Source organism: Prunus dulcis, chromosome 4 (genome assembly GCF_902201215.1).
Source record: "Prunus dulcis chromosome 4, ALMONDv2, whole genome shotgun sequence".
In the NCBI taxonomy this organism is placed as follows: domain Eukaryota; kingdom Viridiplantae; phylum Streptophyta; class Magnoliopsida; order Rosales; family Rosaceae; genus Prunus; species Prunus dulcis.
In genome coordinates, this window is record NC_047653.1 from 9,748,682 (window position 1) to 9,769,057 (window position 20,376).

General features: G+C 36.8%; 4 protein-coding genes across 4 annotated transcripts; all 4 read right to left on the reverse strand.

The window, feature by feature from the left end:
• Positions 1-1,783: 1,783 nt before the first annotated feature.
• LOC117625306 (putative FBD-associated F-box protein At5g44940) lies at positions 1,784-3,395 on the reverse strand. Its single transcript, XM_034356888.1, has 3 exons — positions 2,460-3,395; positions 2,191-2,337; positions 1,784-2,086 (listed from the first exon to the last, which is right to left on the reverse strand). The coding sequence occupies exons 1-3, from the start codon at positions 3,393-3,395 to the stop codon at positions 1,784-1,786; spliced, it is 1,386 nt and encodes a 461-aa protein (XP_034212779.1).
• A 1,736-nt stretch (positions 3,396-5,131) lies between these two features.
• Positions 5,132-6,716, reverse strand: LOC117625307 (FBD-associated F-box protein At4g10400-like). Its single transcript, XM_034356889.1, has 3 exons — positions 5,802-6,716; positions 5,546-5,692; positions 5,132-5,440 (listed from the first exon to the last, which is right to left on the reverse strand). The coding sequence occupies exons 1-3, from the start codon at positions 6,714-6,716 to the stop codon at positions 5,132-5,134; spliced, it is 1,371 nt and encodes a 456-aa protein (XP_034212780.1).
• Positions 6,717-8,917: 2,201 nt separating this feature from the next.
• Positions 8,918-11,381, reverse strand: LOC117626588 (F-box/LRR-repeat protein At4g14103-like). The gene is made up of 4 exons (XM_034358335.1): positions 11,179-11,381; positions 9,783-10,767; positions 9,535-9,681; positions 8,918-9,454 (listed from the first exon to the last, which is right to left on the reverse strand). Exons 2-4 carry the CDS (start codon positions 10,743-10,745, stop codon positions 9,119-9,121), a joined length of 1,446 nt encoding a protein of 481 aa, XP_034214226.1. The 5' UTR covers positions 10,746-10,767; positions 11,179-11,381; the 3' UTR covers positions 8,918-9,118.
• A 2,520-nt stretch (positions 11,382-13,901) lies between these two features.
• On the reverse strand, positions 13,902-16,335 carry LOC117625142 (F-box/LRR-repeat protein At4g14103-like). Its single transcript, XM_034356742.1, has 4 exons — positions 16,158-16,335; positions 14,771-15,766; positions 14,479-14,625; positions 13,902-14,335 (listed from the first exon to the last, which is right to left on the reverse strand). The coding sequence occupies exons 2-4, from the start codon at positions 15,746-15,748 to the stop codon at positions 14,027-14,029; spliced, it is 1,434 nt and encodes a 477-aa protein (XP_034212633.1). The 5' UTR covers positions 15,749-15,766; positions 16,158-16,335; the 3' UTR covers positions 13,902-14,026.
• Positions 16,336-20,376: the final 4,041 nt, after the last annotated feature.

Here is a 20,376-nt window from a genome sequence, read left to right on the forward strand (position 1 = left end):
CTTTCTAGATCAAATCAACATGTTGTTGTATTGGTCCCTGGAGACATTGTACCCATATTCGGCACTATGATTGCTTTGTACTTTCTTATGTTTCATCAATAATTACTATCACTATTTCTATAAATAAATCAATAAAAGTTTGAACCCCCTTCCCGTTGATTATATTAATTTAGAGTCTTTAGAGACTATCACTTGTATCAAAAAAAATTATTAAAAGACATAATAAGTTTGGATGATTTGGTGTGACTATTCTACACATTGACACATTAATGTTTAGAGCATCTCCAAGGTAAATGTCAAATACCAAACATCAAATTTAAATTTGATGACTAATGTGGCAATTTGACATATTACATAGTTTTACACTCCATGCGATATGTCAAATTAAATTATTATTTTATTACAATTTAGTGTTTTTTTATTTATTACTTCTTCTTCAGACTCTGAATCAACAAGATTCCAAAAGTGCTCATATGGAGAATCAAAAGATGAATCAAAAAGTGATGAGACATGTTGAGGATCTTCACAATGCACTATAAAAGAAAAGGAAAATTTTTGGTATAAAAGAGGAATTGTGTTTGAGCACAAGTTCATTTTTGTTTTTTTTGAAGAAACATAAATTAAAGAGATGTATTTATAAATATAAAAAATTTAAATGTACAATAAGAGGAAAAGGGTTGTGTGTTTAAAAAAAAATTGTTTAACCGGGAAAAAGTTGGAAAGAGAAAGAAGAAAAAAATTTGTAATGGTCAAATCATTCAAGATAAAGAAGGAAAAAATATAACAAGAAAATAATAAATGAAAGAAGATAAGTGAAGTAACAGCCAATTGTTTTAAAATAATAATAATAATAATTTCACACCTTGCTTTTGCAAGATTAAAAGTAACGGCTGGAGGTTCAATCAGCTTTGACAATTCGATTGGAGTGATGTGAGATATTATTTATAGCTGTTAAATATCTATGTGGCACTTTTAACACATCGGTTGGATATACTCTTAATATTTACTGAAGTTTTATACTCAAATATAAAGTATAGTGTGGAAATATTGATTGCCCTAAAGCGCCATGCATTTATTTTGAAATATAAAATAATAGAGGGAAAAATTTTGTTGGGCCCAGAGAATTTTCTTTTGAAGGTGAACTATCCATTTTGGCCCAATAAGAAATTATACCAGTGAGATTTTATAGAGGTCGTATTTGAGACTTGGGAAACAATGTGCTCCACATGAAGAGGCTCGTAGGCAACACAAATTTCCGGCGTGATATTGAGTAGAAATCAAGATCAAGTTTCCTTCACTGGAAACAATCTACACTCGAGCTTCATGGAAACCCATCCCTAAAGAATTCACGGAGAAAATATCGTCTCTTCAGTGGAATGTTGTTCTCTTCTCTACAATTAACAACCTTATGTTTGTATATATATAATGTTTTCTTTTCGTATTTCTGCGTTTCCTTGGTACTTGGTTGGTATCCAAATTCAAACAGAGAATATACGACAGAGTAAAGAAGTAATACAGAAGATGATTCAGAAAAGGGAAAATGCTTCATATGGTTCGAGATTGGTTGAGCCCAATTTTAGTTCTAGTGCACTGCTTTATTCTGTTTGCTTGCTGAGAAACTGGGAAAGTATCTGGATTCTATAATATTTTGGCCATTAAATCAAAAATTTATAGCGCATGCTAAAACAGTAAAAGAAATCTATATCATGCAAAATATATAGCACATAGTTTTGCATGAACTTATGTTGAATTTCTTTGCCATGATTGAATATTTAAGGAAGAGCTAAAAACCCCTATCTATGAGTTCCACAAGTTCAATTTGGCAAGTCTTTGAAACCCTTGGGAAATCTACAAACTCCTGCTGCCACTCCATCTGTTTTTCTGCTGAGATATTTCTAGCATAAACTGTCACTTTGTTCAGAGCTTCACCGTGCTTCAGCATGTACTTCACCGCTTCCCTTTCGTCTGAGTGCCATCTGAATCCCCGTACGCAAACAGTCTTGAGGCTTGAGAACAAACAAATTGGCAGAGTCTCTGGTTGACACCATTGATCATTCTTGTCATGATCGGCATGACACTTGATGTTCTAATAAGGATCATTTAAAAAAAATAGTTCAATAAAAACTTTTGAAAAGTACTGTATATAAGACCCATTTAGTGCAGGCGGTAAACCTATTTTTATGTACTTACATTTTCAAAGACAAGATTCTCCAGATTGGGTGATATCTCGAGCAACTTCGTCAGTGATTTCCAGGAGGAGCAGGTTTTAAGACGTACCTCCAAGTGGTTCAAATTATAGAACTTAGGCAGCGGACCTTGAAATTCGAGGCAAGGATTCTCCAAGAAAGACAAAGCAAATAGGCATATCAATGACTTAATCACATATTGTCATTGATAAATTTCATCATGTAATTAAAAAGGCTTTTGGAAACTAAGAGAACAAGTTAGAGATTACTTACTGTCAAAATGGGAGCTGCAAGAGACAGAGATTTAACATTGATAATTCCTGCAAAAAGCCTATGCGTGCGATGAGCATAATCAATGCCAGGATCAGCGTGATATCTCCTATACACTTGGACATCAACCTTGGCTTTGCTTAGGGCTTTTGCATTCTTCAAAGAATAGGTGGCAAAAAAATTCTCCATGAGATCCAACGTTTCAAGCTGTGGAGCATTGACTGTGATAGAAACATTCCTCATCCAACTGCCCATCAAACTTATTTGTAGTATTTTTAGTTTGGGTGCAGAAACATTTAATCTCAAGACCAAATCAGCGTCTCCGGGGATTTTCTCAACATTTCCATCTATAATCAAATCTTCAAGTGCAGGGCAACAAGAAAAGAGCTTCTTCATTGAGTCCGCATCCGGAAAGCAGACTGAAACGTGGAGGAACTTGAGATTTGGGAAACAATCTGAGTTCGGTGGAATGGCAACGATATCGAACTGCAGCCTCAACTTCAAAATCACCAGCGTCTTGCACATGAAAAGGGTTCTAGGCAACTCATAACGCTGCCATGGATTTGGGAACAACAAAAGATGGAGTTCGACGACATTACGCGTAATGGCAGTGCAAATCCACTCATCAACATGAGAAAAATATTTGTGTGCCCCATACAAATTAAGATGGAACCGATGAATTCTTGACGAGCCACGAGATGTAAGTACTCGATCCACAAATCCTGGACTACATGTGGAGTCAGATTTTGGTGAACATATAAGCAACTTTAGATTGGGAACAGAAGCCCACAAATTCTTCCATCTGTGTGATAAGACGCAGGTTTTTACAGCTGTGATTGTGTAAAGGAAGGAAAGAATGTGGCAAAGAACTTCATCCGGTAATCCACTGATCCTGTCTTCATCAATGCATGCTTGATGAGGCTTTGAGTTCGAAGCCATTTACGTTTCCTGAGAAGTATAACGCCAATTACGGTTCAAATCAAACAACCATGTAACTTTCTGACACATTCTAATTAGGATCAGTGGATTGAGATAGCTTTAAAGTTTTATTGATATGAATATAGGGATAACAATACCAATACTACCTCAAGTCCTAGAAACTCTTATTAAAATACAAAAGCAGAGTAAATTCCATTTCCAAAATCATTTTTAAAACTTAAAAGATTGTTTTGAGTTAGCAATCATCAGCGTAAAATGCCCATATATGTCACATCAAAGCGGTGAGTTGCACTCGTCTTGCCATTCTTGACATGCTGTGTTGTTTTTGCGGTCCAACTGTTTCAAGATCATCTAGATGTTCTATGCCACTTTAGTTGCCTAAGAAGCACTTTAGTGTATCCGATTGATCCATAATAAAGGGAGAAACAAAGGATTATCCACCTATGGTTGGTGCCAATTAAACTAGAGAAAATTTTCTCCATAACAATCTATACACTCCAAACTAATGGAAAACTCTCCTTAACATTCATTTAAAAGCAATTCCCGAGAAAATATTTTCACTTTAACTTCCTTAAAACAGCAGAATTACTTGACCAAAAAAACAAACAGCTGAATTAAAATTGGCACTATGTTTTCTTTTCGTTTGCCTGCGTGTTAACTTGGTATCCAAACAGAGGATAAGAATAAAGATTAATAAGAAGATATTTCAGAAATCGGAAAAATACCTGATATGGTTCTCGGTTGGTGGAACCCAATTGTAGTTTTATTGCCCTGCTTTACTCTGTTTGCTTGCTGAGAAACAGTACGAAAATAAAGAAACATCAGAACAGGGGAAACACCTAGATTCCATAATATTGAATATTCATCTCTTATAATTAACAAAAAATAATCTCCCTCTCCGTAGTCTATATTAGATTAAAGTAGAATATCGTTTGTATAAATAAATAAATAAATATATATATATATATATATATATATATATATATATAGCACAGCCCTAGTATGTGAGGGCGTTGTATCATGTCAGACTTGATTACCAAGTAACCTGATATGATTAGACTTCCTATCATTATGTATTTGTTTTATTATAGAGGAGATAATCAACTCAGGTTGAGTTTTATCACTCCAAGTGACAGATAATGAGTTAATTAGTAATTTACCAGATTAATTTATATAACTAGTACACAAAGTTAAGCTTTGCTAGTATTAACCCAAAAAAAGGGTCCCTTATACAACACTTTTTTTTTTTTTTTTTTCACGGACATTGTTTTGCTTCCAATAACATGACAAAGTACTAGGGCAAATAAGAACGATGAGGGCATATATCTGTTTTATGTGCATATATATGCATGGTTGCAATGCTTTGTTAGAAATCGAGGGCTCTAAATATGGGTCTCTAATATTGGAGATGTTCTTGATACACAGTTCCTATGTATTTCTTAAATAATGTTAACTGTTGCAGATTTTATTGTTCAAGAATCACATAGTTTTGCGATTTACTTGTCTATGCATTTGAATAGTTTTCGTCCGAAATCTTTATTTTCTTTTCTGAATTATTTTTTCTTCGGATCATATACCATAAACGTATCTTGGGAATTTCTTTGCAAAACTGATTATATATAATAAGGCCATTACGCCAATTCCTCCAAAACTGCTAATAAATTCACGTTTCATCCAAAAAGAAAGTACCCTATTCACAAATGTTGTAATGGGGTTCCATATATATAGCATAAGACCTAGGACTTGAGTTCCAAAAGTTCAACTTGGCAAGTCTTTGAACCCCTTGGGAACTTCGAAAGTTCCTGCCGTACCCTCATCTCTTCTGCTACACCCAAATCATTGGTATAAAAAATTGTCACCTTAGTCAATACCTCGCCGTGCTTCAGCAAATACTTTGCCACCTCCATCTCGTATGGCCGCCCGCAGAATCCCCGTATGCAAATAGTTTTGAGGCTGGACAACAAGCAAACAGGCACAGATTCTGGTGGACGCCATTTATGTGCTACTAGATAACCCTCAGCATGTTTCCAACACCATTGTATGTTCTAGAGAATATTCAAAATTAATGAGTTAAATAACATGTTTCGAAATTGTATAATGGTACCTTTTTAACAAAAGGGTTATAATTTATAAATGTTACGTATACTTGCCTTTTTAAACACCAGATGTTCCAGCTTGGGGGACACGTCGAGCCACTTTGTCAATGACTTCCCAGCACAGCAAGTTTGAAGATGTAGCTTCAAATGGTTCAAATTATGAAACTTAGGCAGACGATATCGATGTATAACGTCAGGACCCTTCAGGCAATGATCAAGTAGAAATAAGTCAAAATCAAGGACTTGAGCAATATCAAATATTTCCTCAGCATATATGAAAGAGAAGATGTTAATACTAGAGCTTACTTACCTCCGAAATTGGAGCTGCAAATGACAAATATGTAACCTTGTTAATTCCTGCTAAAAGCCTACTTAATTGATCAGCATAATGAAGCAATTGCCATAAGTAAACATCTCCAGGGTAACCCGTTGCAGGCACTCGGAGAGCGATTTTTGCTTTGCTGAGGGATTCTGCATTCTTCCAAAATTTATCCTCCAGATTCCAACCATTAGGATGATTACATTTTCTGTCCAGAATGACATACAAATTTATTTCTAGTCTTTTCAGTTTAGGCGCAAAGACATTAAATAGAAAAGCTGGTTTATGGTGAACAAATCCATCTATAATCAAATCTTCAAGTACAGGACAACAAGAAAAGAGGTTCCGAGTTGAGTCATAAAAAGTACGGTAGAGTGTTGAGTCATAAAAAGGACGGTAGAGTGTGACATGCATAAACTTGAGACTAGGGAAACAATTTGAGGTTGGAGGCTTGGTAATAAGATTTGATTTCACCCTCAGTCTCAAAACCTCCAATGTGTCGCACATGAAAAGGCTTCTAGGCAACTCAAAACTACTCTGGCGCGAATAGGAGAGCAAGCAAAGATCAAGTTCCACAACTTTACGTGAAATAGCAGTGCAAATCCAAGCATCAATCCGGGAAAAATAATCCTCGATATTAGCACATTCGAGCCGCAATCTATGAATGTATGAGGAGCCACCAAGGGCAAGTACTCGATCCACGAACCCCGCGCAACGATCTGAGACCATATTTGGTGACTGAACACAGAAGTCAAAGCTAGAAACAGAAGCCAACACATTTTTCCATCTGTGTGATAAAATGCTGGTCTTTGCAGCTTCCTTTGTGTAAAGGAAAGAAAGTATGTGGCAAAGAATTTCATCTGGCAATCCACTGATCCGATCTTCCATGCATGTCTTCCAACCCATTTATGATGCGATTTTTTTTCTCAAAAAAATAATGGGGGTTGCTGGTTCATGTCCTCTTGGCTATATAGGTTGTGCTTTTCTGAATTTGTTTGTTATTTAAAAGCAAAATAATTCCTAAGAAAGAACTTAATTACTTCTTGTGTTAGTTCTATAATTCTTATTCAGGATGAAGTATATAGAAACACTAATTAAGTAAGAATATAACAAAGTGTTAGGGGGAAGATAAGAATGATTAGGGCAGTGTAGCATATTAATCGGAAGAAGAAATCTACAAGGGTGCATAATCCTCTGTTTGTCCTGTTTTATTTATGAGGTTGCCAAAGTTGAATCGGAGTTGGATTGTTTATTACTACTAACTTACGAATTTATACTCATTAATAAATAACATTTATCATAAATGGATCGGTAACCTAATATGATTAGACTTCCTTACATAGAGATACACCACAAATTTTGTTTTAGGGAGACTAGAGATATCATGATAAAAAACCCATAATTATTTTATAATTAATTATGAAGTTACTGATGCCAAACTTTGGTTTTTGGTGTGTTTAACTCGGCCTCAACCTTGCTTGAAATACCAGTAACAACTCGTATACTTTTTCTGTGCCAATATCCTTTGTACATTACAGAAAAAAGGTTATCGTATTGCGATACCATTCAGGGTATGGTAACGGTAAATCATCGTATACTTAACCAGATATTTGTGTCTGAGTTTTCTCACTAGCAAACTCACAAATTAGTCTCAGAGATTGAGGTATGCAATACAAATAGAGGGAACTAAAAAGAGAAAATAAGAAAAGTTAGAAACATAAGTACTCCAAATACAGAACCTCCATCAGGTTCTGCCTCAATAGTCAAATCTTCAAGTACAGGGCAACAAGTAAAGAGCTTCCCCGTTGAGTCAGCAGCATCAGGACACGCTATGTTTTACACATGTAAAGGCTTCTTGGCAACTCAAAAGGCTCGGATGAAAATGAGTCCCGAGCAAGATCAACATCGAGTTCAACAACATTATGAGTAATGGCAGTGCAAATCCAATTATCCAACCATGGAAGTTCTGCCATGTACTTAGTATGCAGACGGAATCTATGAATGCTCGAGTTGCCCCGTGAGTAAAGTACATGATCCACCAACCCTGCAAAACGCTCTTGATCAAGATCTTATATATTGTCACATAGGTCGATATTGGGAACAGAAGCTCACACATGGTTCCATCTATGTGATAAAATGGTGGTCCTAACAGCCTGGACTGTTGGAAGGAAGGAAAGAATGTGGCAAAGAATTTCATCTGGTAATCCACTGATTCTATCTTCAGTGCATAACGATAATCAAATGTTTTTTTCTGGGTTTTTCATGGCATGCAGACAGAGAATACACACACAAGAATAACAATATGACAAACGAAATAATACTTCAGAAAATGAAAAATACCTCATATGAGTGAGGACTCGTCTGGTTCTGTTTGGTTGCTGAGAAACTACTTGCAAAGAAAGGAAGATGAGAAAGCGGCCAGTTCTACACCTTCTCTTCAGAATGTGAGATTTGGGGCCAACGCTTGCGCGGGATTTTAATTTTCAGGTAATCAGAAAGCCAATTTTGTTGAAATTTGGGCTTTCATTTGTGTTTGAGGTCTACAATTGAAAGACCTTGCTCATGTATCCTGGCCCAAATTCATTACCTACCTAATCTTTCAGCCCAGGCAAGTTCCTTTTGTTTTGGTAACCATAGAAAAATAATTTTATCTTGAGGCAAAAAAGAAAAAAAAAACTGCTAAATTTAAACCGACTAATTTCATGAGAAAACTCTATTGGGCATATTCGTTATTGGGGGAAAAGTGTTGAAATTATTGGAGGAAAAATATAATTCTGAGAGAAAACTCCATTGGGCATAGTTTGTTTGCCGCCTTCAACAATATTTTTCCTACTATTTTAGATGAAATCTTATTATTGGGGGAAAAGTATGAAAAACCAAAAACATAAATAAATGTTTAAAAAAAAGGGTTTTTGAATACAAGCGATAATCAAAATTATAAAGGGAGGGAGGGAGTTTCTCATACACACGCTTACCAATGAAGATGTCATTAGTTTTCCACACTGCGTTGGCATACAAATTTAAAAAAGTAAAAGAAAAAAGGGTTTGATATGAGGGTATTGTAGGTTTGACTTTGCTCATACCAACAACGAGAATTGAGAAATAGCAGTTAAGCAATGACTAATTTGTTTTTATTTAGTTTCCTTGGTTTATGAGCCATAAACCATAATCTAATTCCTCCAAAGTGAAAAGGAGCTAAAAAAAAGAATACAAGAAGAGTTGAAAGCAATATACAGCAAATAAATACATGTTCTTATCAACATAGAAATGATCCACTCGATACTCCCAAACAGAGTTCATATGAAACCTCATTTGAGTTTGGGAAATACAATTTGACAAGTCTTTGAAGCCCTTGGGAACATTGAAATTGTCTGCAACAACTTTACCTCTTCTCTCCGACCTAGCAAAGGGCACTTCATCTCTTTTTCTTCACAAAAATACTCAAGGGTACAAATTGTGATGGTGTTCAAAACCACACCGTACTTCAACAAGTACTCCACCACTTCCATCTCATCCGGCAGCCCCTGGAATCCCCGTATGCGAATAGTCTTGAGGTGCGACAACAAACAAGCAGGCACAAAATCTGGTGGACTCCATTCATGTACCGACTTGTCCACGAAATGGCACACATAACAGTGGATGCTCTAAAGATGGTTTAAAATATAAATGAGTTGAATGAACATCTTAAAAGATTGAATATCAGTACAGTTCAGCGTATACTTACATTCTCAAAGACTAGATGTTCCAATTTGGGAGATATCTGCAGAAAATTTGTGACCGAACGCAACGAGCAGCAATTTTGAAGAAGTAACTCCAAGTGGTTCAAATTGTTAAATGTAGGGAGATGATATTGATACACACTGCAGGGACCCTTCACAAATGATAAAAGTAAATATGTTTTCATTCCATTCATAAACTCCAGCATGTAAAAAAGTTATCAGTCACTTAGGGAACAAGTTAGAGCATCCTTACCCCGAAAACTGGAGCTGAAAGTGACAGAAATTTAACATTGCGAATTTCAGCAAAGAGCCACTGTATGTGATCGGCAGAATCACGGACAGTGCCAAACTTCTCCCCAGAATGCAGGTTTACCAAATCAATCTTGGCTCTGCTTAGGGAATGTGCATTCTTCAGGGAATAGTTTGCCAAAATATTCTCCTGCAGATTAAACTCTTCCAGACTTGGAACATCAGCATTAATAAAAACTTTTCGATCATAATTTTGATGAAATGGCACGATATACCAACTTATTCTTAATCTTTTTAGTTTCGGTGCAGAGACTTCAAAATTCAGCACTGAATCATATCCAGGTTCTCCCTCTATAACCAAATCTTCAAGAGCAGGGCAACATGAAAAGAGCTTCTCCATTGAGTCAGCATCAGGAAGCACGACATCAACATGGAGGAACTTAAGACTTGGGAAACAATCTGAGGCAGGTGCAAGGGCAATAAAATTTGATTGCAGCCTCAGCTTCAAAAGCACCAGTGTTTTGCACATGAAAAGGCTTCTAGGCAACACGAAAGGATGCGGTGGATTCGAGTACTCATAAAGCTCAAGGTCGAGTTCGACAACATTACGCATAATGGCAGTGCGAATCCAAGCATCAATACGAGAAAAATCCTTCATTTCCAGACACAAAAGGCGGAATCTATGAATGTTGGAGGAGCCACGAAAGAAAAGCACCCGATCCACAAACCCGGAGAAGCCATCTGGATCAGATTTTTTCAAACGTCTTTCTAATGGATAATATTCTCTGTCACGCAAGTACAGATTTGGAACAGAAGTCCACTGATTCTTCCACCTGTGTGATAAAACGCTGGTCCTCACAGCCTCTCTTGTCAAAAGGAAGGAGAGAATATGGGAAATGATTGCATCTGGCAATCCACTGATCCTATCTTCATGGCATGCTTCACGAGACTTTGAATTCGAACCCATTTTCGATCATGTGATGCGTTTCCTGAAAACCCAAAAAAATATATAAATCAATCTGCGACTCTGAATTTGAACCCAAACATACAAACAACCACTTTAACCATTGCATGTGTGTTTGCAACAAGCCTAATATAATATAATGGGGGTTCGTGTTTTCTTTGCCATACGAGAAAACAGTTCCTGAGAAAGTTTCCTTAAGAGAGACAAGATTTGAAATAAAAGTCAACAGAGTTTCTGGGGAAAATCTCCTTAGAAAGGATTTCAAACAAAATCCCACACGATAAAAAATTCAGGAGAGCCTTTTCCCTCAATTTCTGTGCTAGTGGATTTATGAAAACAGAGGATATACAAATCAGAAAAACAACAACACAGAGGATATACAGATAATTCCAATACAAGAAAACAGAGGAAATATTTCAGAAAAGGGAAAGAGAACCTGATGATGAGATTCTCCATTGGTTTACTCTTTTTTCTCTGTTCGCTTGCTGAGAAACATGAGGAAAAGAACGGAAGATGAGAGACTGGGTCACTTCACTTTCAATGTTCAACGGAAATGGTGGTAAACTAAAGTGTGAGACTGTGACAACAACTGAACCAAACTCGAACCAAAGCTGAAAGTACTAAATGACAAAACAACAAGGTTTTACGGTTTACTTTCTTTCTGCTCACCTTTTATTCATAGTTTTTTTATTATAAATTTTTTGTGCTTTGGACAAAATGATTACATCTATCGCTGGAGTACAATAATTGGATAATGACGTGATCCATTACGATACAAATACATGTCATTGTAAATTAGGCTTACTTTCACATCACTCCCTTGACGTGTTGTAATTTGTGTGGTTAGATTAATACTTTGCGTCTCACTTTATTTCACGATCTGTCGAATATAGTTAATTTGGATAAAATATCGGTCAAAACTGCTGATGCGACAAAATGAACCCCTCTTTGCTCAAATCAGATTTAAAAATTTGCTAATTCAACTCAAAAATTTAAAAAAACACAACTTGTCAGTGATGAGCCGCAGGTGTGAAGAAAACTCCAAGTGGTTCAAATTATTTATAAAAGGAGAAATTGACGCACACCGTAGGGACAAAAAATGACACAAGTGCAGCTTAATCATGGGACCGGACCAAATTAAATATTCCTTGGCATGTTATAGAATTTCCATCAATTCCCAGCTAGGGTATATGCATTCGTTGGATTCATGTTATAGTGGCGATCTTTAAGATGTCATGGAGAAATATTTTTCGATGAAAGTGCACATCAAATAGATTCCCTAAGGTCTTGTTTGATGATCATTTTATTTTTATTTTTTATTTTTTATTTTTTATACTATAATATAGACGAAAAAGAAGAAGAATGAAAGTGGAAATGAGATTAATAAGGTAAGATGGGTAGGAGTAGTAAAAGTGAAAACAAAATTTTAAAATTGAAATATATTTGAAATTGTTTTTACTTTTATTACTCATCCCTCTCATCTTCTCCTCTCATTCTCTCTCTCAATCTCATCCTCATCCTCACTTTCATTTTCTCTCTCATTTTCCTCTATACTCTAGTACAAAAAATTAAAACTAATAACTAAAATTGAAATGGTTATCAAACAGGCCCTAATATTCTCAGAAATGATTTATTTGTGTTGCAGCAGAAAACTGATTAAATGATAAGATATTATGTTATGTATGCTTTCCATATATATTTCCATGACTCCTTCCTCCAAAATGAAAGAAACCAAAAGCAGAAGATATTTATAACACGGAATCCCCTCACAACTTTGAAAACGGAATCCACAGAAAACCTTCGGAAATTCAATTTGACAAGTCTCTGAAGCCCTGGGGAACATTGAAATCTACAGGCATAACCCCATCTCGTCTGCGATAGCGAAATCACGAGTATAAATTATCACGTTACTCAAGACCTCACCGTGCTTCAACAAGTGGTCTCCAGCCGTCCCTCGAATTCCCATAAGCGAATGGTCTCGAGGCATGACGACAAGCAAATCGGTGGTACCCACATTGGTGGACACCATACATGGGGTACATGGAGTACGAAGTCATCCCCGTAGTAAGCAATTAACTGTCCGCGACTGATAAAGATTATTTAAAATAAACAAGTTAAATTAAAACCTCTCAAATTTGCATCTTGGTACCAACACCATTTAGTAGGGGTGGGCACTCAAACCGGCAAACCGAAAATCCGAGCCGAACCACACCGAACCAAACCGGAAAAAAACCGAGTTGACCAAAAAGTCAAAAACCGGTCAAAAACCGAACCGGACCGGATTCGGATCCGGTTCCATGTCTTCAAAAACCGAACCGGGCCGAACCGAACCGGTGAAACTAAAAAATATATAATTTCAATATATATTTATATTTAATGCTATATTTTTAATTTCACTAAAAAAAACCTAATATTTATCCAAGTTCAATGTCAAAATATCTCTCTTTTCTCACTTTAATATTTATTAATTATATGAAATTGAATAATTTGTTAATTTTCAAGTAAAAAAATAATATTTCAGTTGAGAATTGTATTACAAAACAATTTAAAAAAATAATTTTTATAATCCGGTTCAAAACCGAACCGGAACCGGAACCGGACCGAAACCGGTTCAAACCGAACCGGACGGTTTTTGAATTTTTTAATTAAAACCGAACCGAACCAAACCGCATGAATAGTATCGGATCGGTTCTAATTTGAGGCAAAAACCGGTCCAAACCGAACCGTGCCCACCCCTACCATTTAGCTTAAGGTGTTTCAGGTGGGGGGTTTCTTGAGCAACTTTGTCAATAATCTCCAAGAGCAGCATCTATGAAGAAATAGCTCCGAGTGTATTAAATTAGCAAATGTAGGCAGATGATATTGACGCATTCTGCGTGAATCCTGCACATAGGATGAAGTGTACATATCAATCAATGACTAGAGCAACATCAAATTTGCTCAGCATAAGTTCGTTACTGTACCCCCGTGTCACTCTGACAGCGTACTATCCTAGACCTTTGTCTATCCCGAATCGATACAAATTCATAGTTAGGTTAGGCAGCCCGGTAACCCCGACAAGTGGGAGGGTCTGCACTTTCCCTATCATACGATTCTGCCAGACAATTCTATTTCATTCATTCTCCACTCAAAACCATCTATAGAGAGTTTAAAAAACAATTTCCAATAACAATGCAGATTTTATATAGAGAGTAAAATTTTTAAAACACAATGCAAGTTATTATTATTTTATTATTATGAAGAGCGATCCATTTACCAGTTTGAAAATGGAGTTTATATAAAGCCTAGGACTTGATTTTCATAACTTCAATTTGACAAGTCCTTGAACCCTTTGGGAACATTGACAGTTTCTGCCTTAGCTTCATCTCTTCTTCTGAATGAAAGTAAGAAGGACAAATTTTCACCGTATTCAATACTTCACCGTGCTTCAATAAGTACTTCACCACTTCAATCTCATCTGGCCACGCATGGAATCCCTGTATGCAAATTTTCTTGAGGCTTGTCAAACAGATAGGCACAAAATCTGGCTGACTCCATTGACCTACTGCAAACTCACTCTCACGGTTTTCCAGTTTCGCAGTGCAGCTGATGTGCTAAAATTCATTAAAACGTAAATGAGTTAGACTGAACTCTATGAATCATTGAACATTGCACAGTGGTACTGTTTAGCATAAGCGTAAATCCATGTGTTACTTACAACTGTGGAGACAAGATATTCCCTAAACCTTAAACTTACAATTGCGAAGACAAGATATTCCAGATTGGGTGATATATTTAGCAACTTTGTCAAAAACTGCCACGAGAAGCAGGGTTCAAGATGTAGCTCCAAGCGGTTCAAAATATTAAATGTAGGTAGATGATATCGATCTCGAGTGAAACGATCCTACACAAACGATAAAGTATACACGTCAGCGAAATGCTCCAGAAAAATTATATATGTCCTCACCATAATATAGCATTTCCAATATATAGAAAAAGTACGTGAAAATTCTATTAGACACTAATGGAACAAGTTAGAGCATACTTACCCCATAAACTGGAGATGAAAGTGATAAATATGTAACATTGTGAATTCCTGCAAAAAGCCTATGCATACGATCCGCAGAGTCACGGGCAAAGTCAGGGTCCTCTAATGTATACAGGCGCCCCAAATCAATCATGGCTTTGCTTAGGGATTTTGCATTGTTCAAAGAATAGCTCGCCAAGAAATTATCCTGGAGATTGAACTCTTCAAGATTCGGAGCATCAGCATTAATGTAAATTCTTTTGCACTTGTATTCTAACATTTTGTAATCACCTTCGTCCCAACGGACTAGATCCATGGACAAACGCATTCGAAGTCTTTTTAGTTTAGGTGCAGAGACATTAATATTCACAACTGAATCATCTTTAAGGTGTCCCTCTATAATCAAATCTTCGAGTACGGGGCAGCAAGTAAGGAGTTTCTCCAATGAGCGACCACCAGGATACTGGAGTGTAACATGGAGGAACTTAAGACTTGGGAAACAATCAGAGGGAGGATTGATGATAATATCTTTATGATTCAGAGTCAGCTTCAAAACCTCCAATGTGTTGCACATCAAAAGCCTTCTAGGCAACTCATAACCCTCGTATCTGAGTGACTTTGAGTCCACATCCACATCGAGGTCAAATTCAAATTCGACAACATTACGCCTAACAGCAGTGTAAATCCAGGGATCAATACGACAAAAATCCTCCTCGATTACAGAACAACGAAGCTGGAAGGTATGAATGTTTGATGAGCCACGAAAGAAAAGTACACAGTCCACAAACTGCGCAAAAGGTTCAAATGCTGCCTGTGAACCAAGAGTTAAGTTTATCTTGGGAACAGAAGTCCACACATCGAACCATCTTTGTGACAAAACGCTGGTCTTCACAGCATCTTCTGTTGTAAGGAAAGAAAGAATGTGGCTAAGAATTGCATCTGGCAATCCACTGATCCTATCTCCTATGCATGGTTTACAACACCTTGAGTTCGATCCCATTTACGATTCATACGCTTTCTGTAAAAAAAAAAACAACAAAACACCATTTTCTAAGAGAGTTTCCTATTGAGACGCCCAAAAAAAAAAAAAAAGAATCCCTTAAACAGTTTCACATGAAAATTTGTTTTCCATAAAAATCTATCCAAATTCTGGGAAAATTTTCCTAACAAATGATTCATAAGAGAATATTTTCAGTAAACATCTATACCAACTAAGGACTAGACTTCTTGTTAGTGTCAAATCAATCCTAAAGTGACAAAATAAATAAATAATTAACAAACAATCCGCTGTGCTTGAATTTTTCTCTTTCTTTTTGTGATTTTGGGTTTTCTTGGTATCCAAACAGAGCATTATACAAAATATTGATATTTCAGAAGAAGAAGAAGAAGAAGAACAAAAGGGAAAATACCTGATAGAGTTTCTGGATTGGTTTATGGAGCCAATTCTAGCTTCAGGGGTACCGCTTTACTCTGTTTGGTTGCGGAGAAACAACAGGAAAAGAGAGGAAAATTGAGACCCTCGGTCACTTCTTCAACATTCTCTCTGCTGGAAATGGTGGAGAACACTGACTGGTGACACCGCGAGACTTGTGAGCTTCTTACCGAAACTGAAAATGTACTATAAATAAAAAGGCGGGCTGGGCTAAATTTCGGGATGCGTTACACAATTTTTTTGTCATCTTCGCTTGGCTTGGATTGCTGACGTGGGATTTTTGGGTGGGCTTTGGGTTTTGGGACTGGGTTTCATTTTTCTGTTGTGGTTATAGGACCCAATGACTAATATTTTGCTCAACAATGACCACACACAAAAAAAAAAAAAATTCCTTCTCTTTTTAATTTTTATTTTTTGAAATGAAATTACTACAATGAACAAAAATTTAATAATTTTTTTTTTCAAATGAAAACAATAAGAAAACCTAAAGAAGAAAAAAAAACATGACCAAGAGGACCCAAAAGAGAGAGAGGATAAGGAAATCGTAACTAAGAAACCGAAAACAAAAAAGATGTATATGTATGTGCGCGTATCTTAGAGCATCTCCAAGGAAGATGTCAAATACCAAACATCAAATTTAAATTTGATGGCTGATGTGACAATTTGACATTTACACAGTTTTACATTCTACCTGATATGTCAAATAAATAATTATTGTAACAGTCAAATCATTTAAGATAAAGAAAAAAAAATATAAAAAGAAATGAAAGTAACAACCATCTGTACTTAAAAAATAATAAAATATTCATTTGACATCTTGCTTTTGGGATGTCAAAAATAACATCTCAACCTCCAGTCTTCATTCCACATCAGCTTTGACACATCGGTTGGAGTGATGTGAGATGTTATTTCTAGCTGTTAAATGTCTATGTGACACTTTTGACATATCGGTTGGAGATACTCTTATACTTCAAGAATGAATGCAGCACCAACGAAAGGTGGTGTGGCTAGCTCCTCCTCTGCTTTTTTTTTTTTTTTTTTTCTCCTTATACTTCTGAGCTTTCGGCTGTGAGGAAATAAAATGTAATTTTTAGTACCAAAAAATTTCAATAAAAATGTAAGTTTTAGAGCACTTCAAGCTGTGCAAGCCAGTACGGGCAGAAGGCCCCCTGCTCACAAAAACGAAGTCCAGAGGTGAAGGCCAGCCCTGGTAAGGAATGGGCTCCATTAGCCTGGGCAAGCCCAAAGGCAAGACTTGCCTAAGTTGCCGCATGACCTAATGCTGACGTCACAACCAATTTAAATAACAAAAAAAGGAAAAAAAATACCAAGAATTTCAGAATTTTTTTTTTAATAAATACATAGCCATATTCTTCACTTCCTACACCAAAACTCTATACAAATTCCTCTCCTCATATCTCATCTGAATAGTGGTTGCCTTTGGGTTGCCATGGCAATGGGTGGAAAACCAAAACAAACAAAAAAATTGCAACGGCAAGCACTATTCACGTGAATAGTAATAGCTCTTGCCTCCCCTTCTATATTGTCGTGGCAAATAGATAGAAATGCTCTTAAATGACCCAAAAATGATATGAGGACACTGCATGCTCAAATTTTAAAATTTTGAAAGTCATATTTACAAACATACCCACCAACCATGGTATGAGTGTCAAATATATTGCTCTTAAAATAAAATCCTACAAGTTTCCATAATCATATCCCTACAAAGTTAAAAGAATCTAAAGGGAGAAGATGAGCAAAGTTAACAACACAAGTTTATTATACATGTGTTATATCATAACACATTATATCATATACATTTTATATTTCATCGCCATCAAAAGAGAAACAAAATGAAACATAATAATTTATATTCCGTAACTTAAAAAGTAGTGAGGAGATTATTGCTATATCTGAATCCCCAAGGGTATTTTTCTTTCCCTTCTGGAAAACAAGGTGAGCTATAACTAGCTCAAACACAAGTAGTGTACTAATAATGGCCAACTCCTGGGCTCGGGACTGCTTCCTTCAGAATCCGATCGCGATCAGCGTTAACAGAATGAAGTTGATGAAGAGTCATGGCCAACTGCTTTTCAACATTAATTTTACTTGGCACTGCATGGTGATGTTCATGCTCACCCAGATCAGAAAGCTCATCACCCTTTTCATTGTTTTCAACTGTCCGTAGCCTTCTGGCTTCAAAAGAGGGGATGCAGAAGGCTAGAGCAAAGAGGAGGACAAGAAATAATGTTACACATAAACGAGCCATAATGCATAACAAAATTGTGACCATATCTTCAAGCTATTAGCGTGTATATATACACAAGTGCTGAGAGATAGAGACGTGGGGTTAAGCAAAATTGATCACCAACATGTTTGAAAGTGATCAAAAGATGGAATGTTTTGGGACATATCCATTTACGAAAAATATGCAGATAGTGGATATGTATCTTTTTGAGTTAGGTGCACTTGAACTATAGGGAACAGTCACACCGCGGCCTCCATTATTGGTATTATATCGTTCTGTGAGTATATATTCCACTCAAATATTATCCATGGCTCCAAGTCTTCAGCTGCCTAGAAAGTTAGAAAAGCTTGAAGAAAGCTAGCTACAGCATTTCATCATGACTTTCCATTCGTTGGTTCCTGCACTGCAACAATGCCTGAGAATAAAACGTCCTCCTTTTTTGGGATGCATACACACCATCAGTACTATGTGAAAAGGTACAAAGTTGTTGAAAATTATTGGTTCCTGTAAAAAAGAGATCGTCTCAGTTCAATGGATCAACTTACTGTTTTCATGACAACACATGTTGTTTCCGTGCAAGTATAAATACACAGAATAATAGGGTTATTGATGGTGATTGTCACTTTGGAAAATGCAAATTTAACTGGCATCTATTAATATAAGTATAGAGTGGCAAATACCTACAAGTGTAGTGGTTTGGAGTAATTCCTCCTTCAAGAAAGCTCTTGGGTTCGAGTCCTAGCATTCGTATAGTGTGTGAATTTAGTATATTATCGCTCTTTTCAATAAGAAAGGTGAAAGGACCTGCTCCGAATTTCCCAAAACCCGAGGCGAATCCTGTGGAAATTCCCGACATCACCCCGATGTCGGGCCCACTTCTAAAGTTATACCCTTTTTCTCAAAATGGGATAAGGGTACAAGACTTTATGCCGAAATTTCGGCAGAGTCTCCCCTGTAAATTGAACATTTCCTAAAATTTCAACATGCATAAAAAACACATTTAATAACCACAACTGGCAGCATGCACAATATAATTTCATGCAATTCACATAAACGGCATTCGGCCTTCTTATAATTCTCGACTACCAAGCATGCTAGCAAATCAATTCATGCCTTAAACAAGGCAAACGATAAATTCAAATATAAATTACGACTACTAAATTTCAACATACATCATCTAATTTTTTCAATTTCAACATACGAGGTTTTAACCTCCTAACACAATCACATTTATGTCCGTGACTGCACCTAATAACCTTAGGCTGCCTACGTACCCTCACTGAGGGATCAAGCCACACTTAGTTCTTCCTTAAAACCCAATTCCACACATAGGCAATACCTTATTTCATTTCTCTGTATTTCACATAATATCCCCATACGCCAGTACTACCAACGCCACGTATGGGGCCTGTCAACACGCTGGATAACCTACGCCACGTGCGACCATACCATACTATCACAATATTTCCTCATACGCCGGTACAACCAATGCCACCTATGGGGCCTGTCAACAAGCCGGCTAACCTACGCCACGTGCGACCATATCATACTATCACAATATCTCCCCATACGCCGGTACAACCAACGCCACGTATGGGGCCCGTCTCAAAGTCGGATAATCTACGCCACGCGAGACCTCAACATCATATCACATATCTCCCCATACGCCGGTACAATCAACGCCACGTATGGGTCTGTCGACACACCGGATAACCTACACTACGTGCGACCTCAACATATTATCACATAATCTCCTCATACCCCGGTACAACCAACGCCACGTATGGGGCCTGTCTCAACGCCGGATAACCTACGTCACGCGAGACCTCAACATCATATCACATATCTCCCCATACGCCGGTACAACCAATGCCACATATGAGGTCTGTCGACACGCCGGATAACATACGCCACGTGCGACCTCAACATATTATCACATAATCTCTCC